The 13,049-nt window shown below is 39.2% G+C and overlaps 1 protein-coding gene across 1 annotated transcript in view; it reads right to left on the bottom strand.

Moving 5' to 3' along the window:
* Window positions 1-1,715: 1,715 nt before the first annotated feature.
* LOC116501395 (splicing regulatory glutamine/lysine-rich protein 1-like) overlaps window positions 1,716-13,049 on the bottom strand; it is a 75,277-nt gene continuing 63,943 nt past the window's right edge. Inside the window, exons 10-12 of the mRNA XM_032206927.1 lie at window positions 5,278-5,373; window positions 4,621-4,756; window positions 1,716-3,511 (exon numbers count right to left, since the gene is read on the bottom strand). Of these exons, the coding sequence (XP_032062818.1) occupies window positions 3,365-3,511; window positions 4,621-4,756; window positions 5,278-5,373 (379 nt within the window). The 3' untranslated portion in view covers window positions 1,716-3,364. The remainder of the gene's footprint in view (window positions 3,512-4,620; window positions 4,757-5,277; window positions 5,374-13,049) is intronic.

Raw genomic sequence — 13,049 nt, 5'->3', positions numbered from 1 at the left:
GCCCCAGCACGTTACAATGATTTGTGTCACTTTGGAACTGTCGGAGTCATTACACGTTTTTTCAAGCATTCTGCCAGTTTTTTTAGGATTTTGCAGTTGTTCAGGGGTGAATTTCCAAAACACTGGGGGTGCCCACTGCTCTAGATGCCTGCCCATATCCTCCCATACTCCCTGCCACTCACAACTATCCTGCCTCCGGGCAGATCTCTGGATGAGCTTCCTAAGTAGTTGTTTAACTTTAAGCAAAACCTGAAGCACATTCAGGAGGCATAACAACAAGACCACGCTGGTCTGAGTATCCCAAGGATATTCAATATCTTGGAGAGCTATTGTAACAAGCTCGGAGGATAAGAGGGTGGTGAAGGAGGAAGGGAGAGCGATCAAGGAGGATAAGGGGGTGGTGAAGGAGAAAGGGAGAGTGAACGAGTAAGAAAATCTATTTTATAAAGTGCAAACCCAAACAACCTGTCATTGGAGCTCAGCATGCAAACTTATTACAATGAAGATAATGGGCTTCCAGTGAAAGTTAGACACATTTAATGTGTGTAGCAAGCACAAACACGATTAATTTACACAATCCTGGTGAAGCAAGCATGAACTTCATTACTGTGCTACACTACTGATTTAAAAATGATCTATCCTCTATGGAGACAGGTGTTTTGCAGAACATTAGTTCTCTAGTGGCAGCATTTTAGGAAGAGGAGAACTGTAAACCCCCTAATACAAATAAATAAAACTTTACAACCCTCACAAATCTGTAAAGTATGTGCAAAGCAAAACTAGAAAATATAAAGGTATGGCTTGGGGTGTGAAGGAAGTGTGTGTATTTGGTGTATTTCCTCCCCCCCTCCTTTTGGTCTTTAACACTTTTTTCTAAACTAACCTTTAATTCACATACAATATGACATAATATGTTGCATATGGACTTACATGTGATAAACTAGCTAGTAAGGCTGCCATCCTTATTTATCATTTTTTTTAACGTATTTTTTCTTATCTAACTGTGCACAATCCTTTACATATTAAACTATGTAACTGCTATATAGTAAAGCTATGCAATTTTAGAATAACAAAATGCAGGAAATCAAACTAAGTAACTGAAACACAATATGCTACAAGAATTCTAATTTCTCTCAGAGGAGAAACTTAGCTTTTTTAAGATATTATAAATAATATATGTATATTTTCACTTGTATCCACATTTCAAATCAAAATAAGCTACCTGAATAAGACCAGATGATCAACTAAAATTATTCCTTTAATATGTACATGCCAACAGAAACTTCCCTCTAAAATACCTAATTTTATTAGTGAAACGGTGCCAAAGATAACAAGTATACAATCTCTTTGCTTTATGCTACTTACACATTATAAGACAGCTGTTGTTGCAAGACATGATACTTCACAGTCTTTCCATAAGCATACAGATTTATTATTTTTTTAATCAGAATAAGCTGTTTACCAGCCAACAGCATATGGCTTAAATATTACAAAAATTACTGTCTATACTTTATACGGTAAAGCACTTTCTAGTCTTAAATGGACACAGTGGCAAGAACATTAAATCCTACAAAAAATAAGAACAATTAATCAGCTTCACTGTCAAATTGGGTTTCATTACCTTATAAATTGGGCTTATTTCTCATTCCCTTTACTGTGTTTTGATTTTCCTTCCATAAGAATTAACTATGCAAATGAAAAGAAACTGTTTTTTGTTGTTGTTGTTTGTTTTGTTTCTTGCTTTTAACTGAAAGAAATTCTTCCCATGAATTAAGGCAATATAGTCATTTGATTGTATTAAGTTGTATTAAAAATAATCTACTTGATTAGGTACAAGTTCTAAAGATATGACTTTAAGACATCTCACAATGATGAAACTGATTAGTTCAAATAGCACAAGTCATATTTTGACTTGACAAAAATATTTGCTTTTCATTCTCTTTCTTACATGCTTTCTCCCCAAAGAATGAAAAAAAAACAACAACCTACCATACAAATCCTTTGTAAATTAGAACATTTTTCCCCAAATTTTTTGTCCCCCCATCAGTACAATTCCTTTGATATCACTCAACAGGTATTAGAGAAAATGATGGAGAGGTAATGATTAAAGCCATCCAAATGTAGATCAAATGTCTAAAGGGCTGTCTGATGTAGGTGATCAAAAAATACTTTGTATTCAGATGCTACTTTAGTACACTGGTGGTCCCCAAAATTAATCTTTGTTTTCACCTATAAATCTCTTCTAAAAATAAAAAAATAAAAATGGAACTTGAATATTTTAACAAGTGAATTAAGCAACCATTCTGACAAATGACTTAGTCTTGTCTACAGTAACGTGATGGCAAAATAGCAAAAGAGAACATGTAAGATTTAGCTGAAAAGGAGTATTATCACATATATGTTTCTAGAAAATACCACATTTTAAGAAGGCACTAAAGCTTTTGCTTGTGCTCTCGTTTGTTGTTTTTTTTTAATAAAAAAATATTTTCATAGTGGCACCTGTACTATTTGCAACTGAACAGACACTGCAGTATGTCTCAAAACAAAGATATAACGTCTGATAATATCATACAGGTGTGCTCACTTCTGGAAGGAGAAAAGAAAACAACAAAACCAAACCCCAAAATAATCCAATAAGCTAACCTATTATCTATAATATCACAATATTCCTTTTAAGAACAGGAAAGTAGCATGCACTTCTCAAATACTTTAAAAGAAATATTTGTTTTAGGAATATTAGTAAGAAATTGTTTTAAATAATAAACCCCAAGAAACTCAAGCAATGAGCAAATGAAAAACATAGCAGTCAGTGGGCATTAAACATAACCATAAAACTTTGTTTATGTTTAAAAACCCTTTTTCTATAGTTGCCATTTGCAACAAAAGAAAACATATATACTTACACACCACTTCCAAGAATAAACAGTACATATTGTTTTTGTGGATTTTTTAACCTATAAGGTAAGACAATACAGAATTCATCAACAAGCAATATTTTAAACAACTTTCAATGCATATCAACTTTTTTGATAGGACAGGTTTACATCTTTGAGTTTCTATTTATTTGGAATAGCTTACAACAAGACTTAACATAAATCATTTTACAAATAAGTACAGCCATCACAGAAATGCATGTATTTTTAGACTAATAGTTCTGATAACATCTGCCTTTTTATGGTATAACTACTGGTCCGTGCTCTCTTGCTTTAGAGTATGACGACAAAAAAGTTATCAAAAGAATTGGAAGAGCTACTAGTACTATCAACATATTCAAGTTGATTGTTTTGACATTTTCTTCCTCATTCTGGGAAATAAAAATATTTGGATTTCATTCCTTAGTTGAGTCAAACGTCCATTCTTTGCTCTAAACCTCTTCCATTTTAATTGAGAGGCTTTCTTCATTTGGTTGAGAGTTCCCATTCTGTTGTAATTTGATTTTATCTGTCCTTTGTGTATCTCTGTTGTTTACTTCCTTGACAGTTTCTGAATTTTGATCCTTGTGATCTTTGTCCTACCAGAGACAAAGTTATTTACAAAAAAAAAAATGCTCATAGCATTAGAGGATATGACAGTATATGACTTCCAACCAACTCTTGGTATTTTGGTTGTCTCAATTTTCACATGCCTATCTTGTGTTGGCAATTTTTAGAATAGATATGTCAACACATTTTTTTAAAAGGCTTTCTTTTCAAGTGACTGAAGTTAGGCACTTGTAACAACCTGTCATCCAAGAAATCATTGCTGTAATCTGTCTTGATCATCAATATTGACATAAAACAGAACAAATAGTATCATGGAATCTATGAGAAACAGCTCCAGAAATTAAGACTTATTCATATTTTCTAAATAAAACAGGATTACGAATTTTCATTCATATTTTTTGTCAGATAACTAATGCATTTTAAGAGACTTCTTGTGTAAGAGAATTACTTAAACATACTGTGGACAATCACCTAAATCAGTTGTTTTATAACAGTTGAATAATTCTGAGTACAATCTACTTTTTAAAGGCACACTGCTTTTCAAATTCTAAGATCAAACAATTTGAAGATGTTTCTTTTAATCACACCACCCTCTATTTTGCAAAAGAAAATCCCATACTATTCTTCCCCAAATCTTCAACTTTACTTCCTGCAGAGTGCAATATGCAACCCACGATCAAAGCAAGCAGGGAGAGGCTGAACTGCAGAGTGGAAATTTATTAAAAATAAAATCTTTTGAGCTTGACAGCCAAGATGTTCCTGAACCCTACTTTTTGACTAAACAATCTGCTTCCTGCCTCCTCATACAGATAGGCAGCCAGACAACTCCTAACATATGGCCCCAAACAGAAAAAAAGAGAAAAACTAAAACCAAGCGTTTCCATAGCCTATACATACAAGCTCTTATGGGTCCAGTAAAGTTCAAACACAGAGACTTATCAAACTAGACTACTTGTTGCAGAATGACTTTCATGTCTCCTACTGGCAAAAGCTAAACCCAAGTGTCTCAAGTGGCAATATTTTGGTAAGGAAAAAGGAGAAAAAAAAGAAGGAGGGAAATAAGAAAAAGAGGGAAGGAATTCCAATAATCACTCCACTTGCAGCACTCCACTACTTACCATTTGGTCACACAGCTTACCTTCAAAGTAGTGGTGCTTTGGTCAGATTGCTCCTTTCTACCTTTTTCTTTATCACTTTTTTTCTTGGAGGTGGAACATTCTCTCTCTCTTCTTTCATTATTTGTATCCCTTTCTCTTTTTTTTTCTTTCTTGTTTCTGTTTAAGAAAACTTTTACTCAAATCAGAATTTGATCCAAATGCAAATGTACTAACAACAGTTACATCAAGTGTATTGTACATATGTATTTGCAAGTACAAGTATTGTACAAGTGTATTTGCATTGCTGACAGATTAGAAACTCTAAAGAATACTGAAGCTCAAATCCTATGAACATTTGTTGTTGTTATTTAATTGAAACTGAATCATACTGGCCATAGTCATCTGAGATGACTAGTGCAAAGACAGTAAATCAGTGAGAACACTTCCAAAATTGTATCTGTATCCATATTTGATTGCTCTGTTCATTGAAAAACACTGACCCTTTACTTAGAAAAATGAATGACAAATATTAAAGAGCTCCTTGTATAACAAAAATATAAATAAAATCAGAAGAACCACAAATTGAGTTCAGTTCCTTTCATAATGGTGATCTCTATGTCCCATTTAAATTTAACAAAAATATTACAACTTTTTCCTCCATTACTGCTTATTAACTTTTATGTTTACATCAAACTGACCTTATTGGAGAAGGAGTTTGTGAAGACTTTCTTTTTGTTGCTTTGGATGTTTTAGGAGACTTGGAAGGACTTCTACTCTTCCTTTTATGTCTTTCTCTGCAGGACCAAGAAATTCAAGATCAGCAAAGACAACCAAGAATAAACTCAGAAACTGCATAAAAAAGAAAGCTCTTAAAATGATTTGCCACAACAACTAAGTAAATATCCCCAAGTTTAACATTATATATCACCAACAGTATATGAATTGTACATAGTTTAAAAAAAAAAAAAAAGCTTTTTCATGTTTCAGTTTGGTGGAAAAGCGGAGAATGGAAGTGGAAAGGAGGGAGAAAAAAAAAGTTGTGCCCTTTCAGATTTCAGTTTTATGTTAATCTTCACATGCTTGTATTCACACCTGTGTGAGAAACAAAGTTGTGTTTTTGCAGTAGAGGGTTTCTCACACCTGATAACAATGGAAGCACAATGAATTCACTAATACTGTATTAAATAAGAGTTTCTCCAGTCAAGAAAAGAATGCAATTGAATGAGGAGCCACAAGACAACAAGATACATAACTTCAGTAATGTGAACTTCAAAACATTACAAGTTCAAGATCACTGGAATTTCAGTTCAACCTGGCTCAAGTTTAATTCCTGAATATATGAGCTAGCATTCCTATTGGTTTAGAAGCAAACGGTCAGTGTAAAGTGAAGCTCAAGTTGTTGTCAAAATCAAAATGGATTAAGTTTATATTTATTATTTATCATTCTATAATGCACCAAATAGCTCGTAATACTTTGGAAACCAGCTGTTTTATGCAGGTATGGAATTTGTTGAAGTTGCTATTCTGGAATCTGATCTCGAACAGAACACAACATTTAATGGAATGAGCCTTGCTAATACCAGCAGAAATTGCCAGTGGAACGTATGGAATCCCACTGCCTTCTTCATGCAAAAAGAAACAAAAATTTAAGAAAAAAATATCTGACAGACAATATTCCATGTCTAAGACTGACTGAAATTGATATTACATAGCCTTCAGATTGGGCAATTACTGGGTTATGAATGAAGATACCACTTCAGCCATCGAGAAATCTCTTTGGACAAAATTATTTCCTATCTCTGCTAGCCTATTGATGGACTGTTGGAAAAGGATCCTGATCCTTAACTTCCTCTGGTCTGTCTGTCTTCTTTCAGCTAGGAATGATAAATAGCCATCTTATTTCTAGTACTTGCATGCTGTTTGTCAGTAAAGCAAGGTCAACAAAAAACACACACACACAAAACCACACAATTTAAACATTAGGGGAAAAAAACTCTAATTTCTGTATTTCGGTATGTGCCCACTTCTTCTTGCCACTTCACTGGCTACCACCAAGAAGAGAGGCTCCATCTTTACATTCTCCCATCAGGTATTTATATGCGTTGATAAGATGTCCCCTCAGCTTTCTCTTCTCCAGGCTAAACAAACATGGCTTTCTCAGCCTTTCCTTGTATGCTCCATGCCCTTCATCAGCTTTGTGGCCCTTTACTAGACTTGCTCCAGTATGTCTGTCTCTCTTGTACTGGGGAGCCTGGACCTGGACCTGGGATTCCAGATCTGGCCTCACCAGTGCTGAGGAGAAGGAAAGAATCGCCACCTTTGACCTGCTCACAACACTCTTCCTAATGTAGCTCAGGATACTGCTGGCCTTCTTGGTGGCAAGGGTGCATTGCTGCCTCATGTTCCCTTTGGTGTCCATCAGAATTCCCCCAGTCCTTTTCTGCCAGCTGGTCAGCTGGACAGTGTACTGGTGCATGGAGTTATTCATGCCCAGGTGAAGGACTTTGCATTTCCCTTGTGTTCAATGCCATGAATTTCTCTGAATGGCAGCACACCCCTCTGGTATACCAGACACTTCTCCCAATTCTGTATCTGCAAACCTGCCAAGGGTGTGCTCTGTTCCACTGTCTAGGCTATTGATGAAGATGTTCAATAATACTGGCCCCAGTACTGATCTCTGGGGTATGCCACTATTAATTGTTTTTTTTTCAGCCAGACTTCATGCAGTTTTGAAGAGTTGTTTTTTTTTTGTTGTTTATTTTATGTTTGTTTAAAGAGAGCAGGTATTACTGACCAGTATTCCAGTGTTATTTAAAAAGGGACTGTGCTTTACTTAAGATTTTGTGTTGACAGCAATGCAACAGGTTATTGGGTCTTTAAGTATCCATTTATATGCTACTAGAAAATAATTGGTTCTGGGAAACAGCTCATGATAAAGGAAACTTCATTAATGAGATAATTCAGAGTGGAAAACAGCATGAAATCTGTGGCATGACTTTATCAGCTGATATATTTGAAAATAAAAATACTTAACTCCTGTTGGATTTACCGTAATGGAGAGACACACCACCTCTTACTATCTTCCCAACTTGCTGTCTTAAATTAGTGGAGGGAAAATTTCTTTTGCGCATATAGCAGGGAAAACAAATCCAGCCCTAGGAAAGTTTCAGATGTATTTTTAATTGTTTTGTTTAAATTGTTTCTACATACTTCGTTCCATGAATCAAAAATTCAGCATTGCTTATAATGTGATATCTTCTAGGCTGAATAAGAATAGCTTGTTCTGCTGCTGTATCATTAAGTGCTAGCTATTGGTTTCTTGGACAGATGGACTCCATTGGGTAACCAGTGAAACAAGAAAATGGAAAGCAGAGGTACTATCTGTCAAATTTCCCTTTCTCTCCCATACAATATTAATTAACCATGCCATCATGCCACTATTTCCTTTTCCTTTAGTTTTACTTCCCTTCACCAGAAACAGTAAACTAGCTATGCTTGTGAACAGAATAAATCACTTTGTGATTAGCAATTTATACCTGTTATATGGTTTAAAAAAAAAAAAAAGTTTTCATTCCTTATTTGTCAATATTGATGACTGTTTAAAAAAAATGTTAAAATGTAAGTAACTAAGCAGAAGCCACAAGATGAACTAGAAAATAATCAAACGTGAGATTCTTTTGTTGCACATGCATAATAACAGAGTATGTTCAGACACAATTTCTCTTACCTTCTATTGGTAAGGCAGGATCTGTACTATGTTTTATTGTCACACTTGATCAGATGAATGTGTTGTAAAAATAAATAAATAAGCATACTTCATCAGTGTTCTGTAGTCATGACGATCTCTTCCTTGCTCTTAAGTACATGATGAAAGAAATATAGCTGGAACTTATGCTACTGAAAGAATTTCATTTGAAGGCTAAATATCAGCTACAGGGCTTTTTTTTTGGTGCAGCAATACTAGCAAAAGAAAGTAGTATATCTTCTTCACAAGTCAAAGTAACACTTTGTTGATTTCTGTGAGGTAAAGACGTTTGTGTGCTTTTTGATGGGCTATATTCAATGGCTGTGGCAATCTGAGTGCAATGTTTTGTCTTGATGCTTCTTCCTTTGTGGCTGTTAGCAGTTTAAAGATGAAATTCTTTATAACCCAAATTAGATCAGACCTCAGTAATTCCTTATCCACTTATAATGCTTGTGGCAAAAAGGAATATTAGCAGTGGTTGAAGGCATCTTACTCAATTTGATTGACTGTCAGCATTAGAAATTGAAGCTTATATGTTTTCTGATTGCATTCCTGGTGTTGTGGTTTTGGATGGGACTGAGTTAATTTTCCGCATAGGGGGCTGGTAAGCACCATGAGAAAAATAATGCACACCAGTGCTTAAACTAAACCAAGGACTTCTTGCTGACAGGATGGTATGAGAAGCTGAGGAGGCTGCAGGTGCATATGAAGCTGGGAGGGGAAAGAGCCAGGACAGGTGACCAAAGGGATATTCCATACCATGCGACATCATGTGGGACAATAAAAACTGGGAGTGTTGTCAGGGAAACATAGGACTGCTCCTTGGGGAGTGGCTGAGCATTGTTCGGTGAGTAGTGAGCCATTGCATTGTGCATCACACAATTGCATTGAGGAGGAAGCAGGGCAAAAAGTAGGATTGTGACCCTGGACTTCAGAAGAGCAAACTGTCCTCTAGATGAGTGGTCAGTGAGGTGGATGGATCGATTGGATGGATGGATTGGTTGGATGGCAGAGCTCAGAGGGTTGTGCTCAGTGGTGCAGTCTAGTTGGAGGCCTGTAGCTAGTGATGTCCCCCAGGGGTCAGTACTGGGTCCAGTGTTGTTCAGCTTATTCATCAACCACCTGGACGATGGAACAGAGTGCACCCTCAGCTAGTTCGCTGTCGTGGTTTAACCCGACCAGCAGCTAAACACCACGCAGCCGTTCGCTCACCCTCCCCCCTCCCTCTCTGGGACGGGGGAGAGAAATGGAAAGTGAAGCCCGTGAGTTGAGATAAAGACAGTTTAATAAGACAGGAAAAAAAAAATAACAAAAATAATAATAACAATAATAATAATGATGATACAATGGTGATAATACGAAAGTAATAATAGTATGTACAAACAAGTGATGCACAATGCAATTGCTCACCACCCGCTGACCGATGCCCAGCCTAACCCCGAGCAGTCCGGCCCCCTCCCCCCGGCTAGCCACCCCTATATATTGTTTAGCATGACGTCAGATGGTATGGAATACCCCTTTGGCTAGTTTGGGTCACCTGTCCTGGGTCTGTCCCCTCCCAGCTCTTACTGCACCCCGCAGCCTGCCCGTTGGCAGGACAGAGCAAAGGCTGAGATGTCCTTGGCTTAGTATAAGCACTGCTCTGCAACAATTAAAGCATCGGGGTGTTATCAGCACTCTTCTCATTCTAAGCCAAAACACAGCATTCCACCAGCTACTAGGAAGAAAATTAATTCTGTGCTAACTGAAACCAGGACATCTATCCACCCCTTATTCCATACCATTTATGTCATGCTCAGGTTACACTCTTTTCCATACATTCTAATTAGTCATCTATAGTAATCATGGTAGTGATAACATACAGTATAATATACTATTTAACATGGTGCAATTCAGTTCATGGGCTATTCTCACCCAGTATTAAATCTCCTTGAGGTACACACCGGACCTCTCCGTTCTTTTGCATCACCCACCAAGTATATCCAGGTCCCTGAGCGAAAACAATTCCACGAATAGGTTTGCCTTTTCCTGAGGCAGGAGTAGCCCAGACTGTTTTACCCAGCATATTTTTTACATGCACTACAGGAACTTTATCCCCATCTACAGTACGTAACAGGTTTGATTGGGCAGGTCCAGCTCGGTTGGTAGATCCCCTAGTATTGACTAACCAGGTGGCCTTTGCCAAATGCGTATCCCAGTTTTTGAACGTCCCAGCGCCCATTGCTTTCAAGGTAGTCTTTAACAGGCCATTGTATCGTTCAACTTTCCCGGAGGCTGGTGCATGATAGGGGATGTGATACACCCATTCAATACCATGTTCTTTGGCCCAAGTGTCTATAAGGTTGTTTCGGAAGTGAGTCCCATTGTCTGATTCTATTCTTTCTGGGGTGCCATGTCGCCATAGGACTTGCTTTTCAAGGCCCAGGATGGTGTTCCGGGCGGTAGCATGAGGCACAGGATATGTTTCCAGCCATCCGGTGGTTGCTTCCACCATTGTAAGTACGTGGCGCTTGCCATTGCGAGTTTGAGGGAGTGTGATGTAATCAATCTGCCAGGCCTCTCCATATTTATATTTCAGCCATCGTCCTCCATACCAAAGAGGCTTTGACCGTTTGGCTTGCTTGATTGCAGCACATGTTTCACAGTCATGAATAACCTGTGCTATAGCGTCCATGGTCAAGTCCACCCCTCGATCACGAGCCCATCTGTATGTTGCATCTCTACCTTGATGGCCTGAGGTGTCATGGGCCCATCGGGCTATAAATAATTCACCTTTATGCTGCCAATCCAGGTCCACCTGAGCTACTTCAATCTTAGCAGCCTGATCCACCTGCTGGTTGTTTTGATGTTCTTCAGTAGCCCGATTCTTGGGCACATGAGCATCTACGTGGCGTACTTTCACAGCCAGGTTCTCTACCCGAGCAGCAATATCTTGCCACAATGCAGCAGCCCAGATAGGTTTGCCCCTACGCTGCCAGTTGTTTTGCTTCCATTGCTGTAACCATCCCCACAGGGCATTTGCTACCATCCATGAATCGGTGTAGAGATAGAGAACTGGCCATTTTTCTCGTTCAGCAATGTCTAAAGCCAGCTGAATGGCTTTCACTTCTGCAAACTGACTCGATTCACCTTCTCCCTCAGCAGCTTCTGCAACTCGTCGCGTAGGACTCCATACAGCAGCCTTCCATCTCCGATGCTTCCCCACAATACGACAGGACCCATCAGTGAACAGGGCATATTTCTTTTCATTCTCTGGCAACTGGTTGTACAGTGGGGCTTCTTCAGCACGACCCACCTCCTCCTCTGATGATATCCCAAAGTATTTGCCTTCTGGCCAGTCCATGATCACTTCCAATATTCCTGGGCGACTGGGGTTTCCTATTCGAGCCCGCTGAGTAATCAGTGCAACCCACTTGCTCCATGTAGCATCAGTTGCATGATGCGTAGAGGGGACCCTTCCCTTGAACATCCAGCCTAGTACCGGTAATCGGGGTGCTAGGAGGAGCTGCGCTTCAGTACCGACCACCTCCGAAGCAGATCGAACTCCTTCATATGCTGCCAATATCTCCTTTTCAGTTGGAGTATAGCAGGCCTCAGATCCTCTGTATCCCCGACTCCAAAACCCCAGAGGCCGACCTCGAGTTTCCCCAGGTTCTTTCTGCCAGAGGCTCCAGGTGGGGCCGTTCTCCCCGGCTGCAGTGTAGAGCACATTCTTTACATCTGGTCCTGTTCGAACTGGCCCAAGTGCTACTGCATGGACTATTTCCTGCTTGATTTGTTCAAAGGCTTGTCGTTGTTCAGGGCCCCATTCAAACTCATTCTTCTTACGAGTTACTTGGTAGAGTGGGTTTACAATCAGACTGTAATTTGGGATGTGCATTCTCCAAAACCCCACAACACCTAGGAAAGTCTGTGTTTCTTTTTTGTTAGTTGGTGGAGACATAGCTGTTATTTTGTTGATCACATCCATTGGGATTTGACGACGTCCATCTTGCCATTTTATTCCTAAAAACTGGATCTCCCGTGCAGGTCCTTTGACTTTATTTTGTTTTATGGCAAAACCGGCTTTCAGAAGGATTTGGACTATTTTCTTCCCTTTCTCGAAAACTTCCTCTGCTGTGTCACCCCACACAATAATGTCATCGATGTACTGTAGGTGTTCAGGAGCTTCCCCCTGCTCTAGTGCAGACTGGATCAGCCCATGGCAAATGGTAGGGCTGTGTTTCCACCCCTGGGGCAGCCTATTCCAAGTATATTGGACTCCCCTCCAAGTGAAGGCAAATTGTGGCCTGCACTCTGCTGCTAGAGGGATGGAGAAAAATGCATTAGCGATATCAATTGTGGCGTACCACTTGGCTGCCTTCGATTCAAGTTCATACTGAAGTTCCAGCATGTCCGGCACTGCAGCACTCAGTGGTGGCGTGACTTCGTTCAGGCCGCGATAGTCCACTGTTAGTCTCCACTCGCCATTAGACTTTCGCACTGGCCATATGGGACTATTGAAAGGTGAATGAGTCTTGCTGATCACTCCTTGGCTCTCCAATTGACGAATTAGCTTATGGATGGGAATCAGGGAGTCTCGGTTGGTGCGATATTGCCGCCGGTGCACAGTTGTGGTAGCAATTGGCACTTGCTGTTCTTCGACCCTCAGCAACCCCACAACAGAGGGGTCCTCTGAGAGACCAGGCAAGGTAGATAATTGTTTAATGCCCTCTGTCTCTAAGG

This window comes from Aythya fuligula, chromosome W, assembly GCF_009819795.1.
Source record: "Aythya fuligula isolate bAytFul2 chromosome W, bAytFul2.pri, whole genome shotgun sequence".
Classification (NCBI taxonomy): domain Eukaryota; kingdom Metazoa; phylum Chordata; class Aves; order Anseriformes; family Anatidae; genus Aythya; species Aythya fuligula.
The sequence above is the reverse complement of the archived record's forward strand: the minus strand, read 5'-3'. Positions and strand labels throughout refer to the sequence as shown.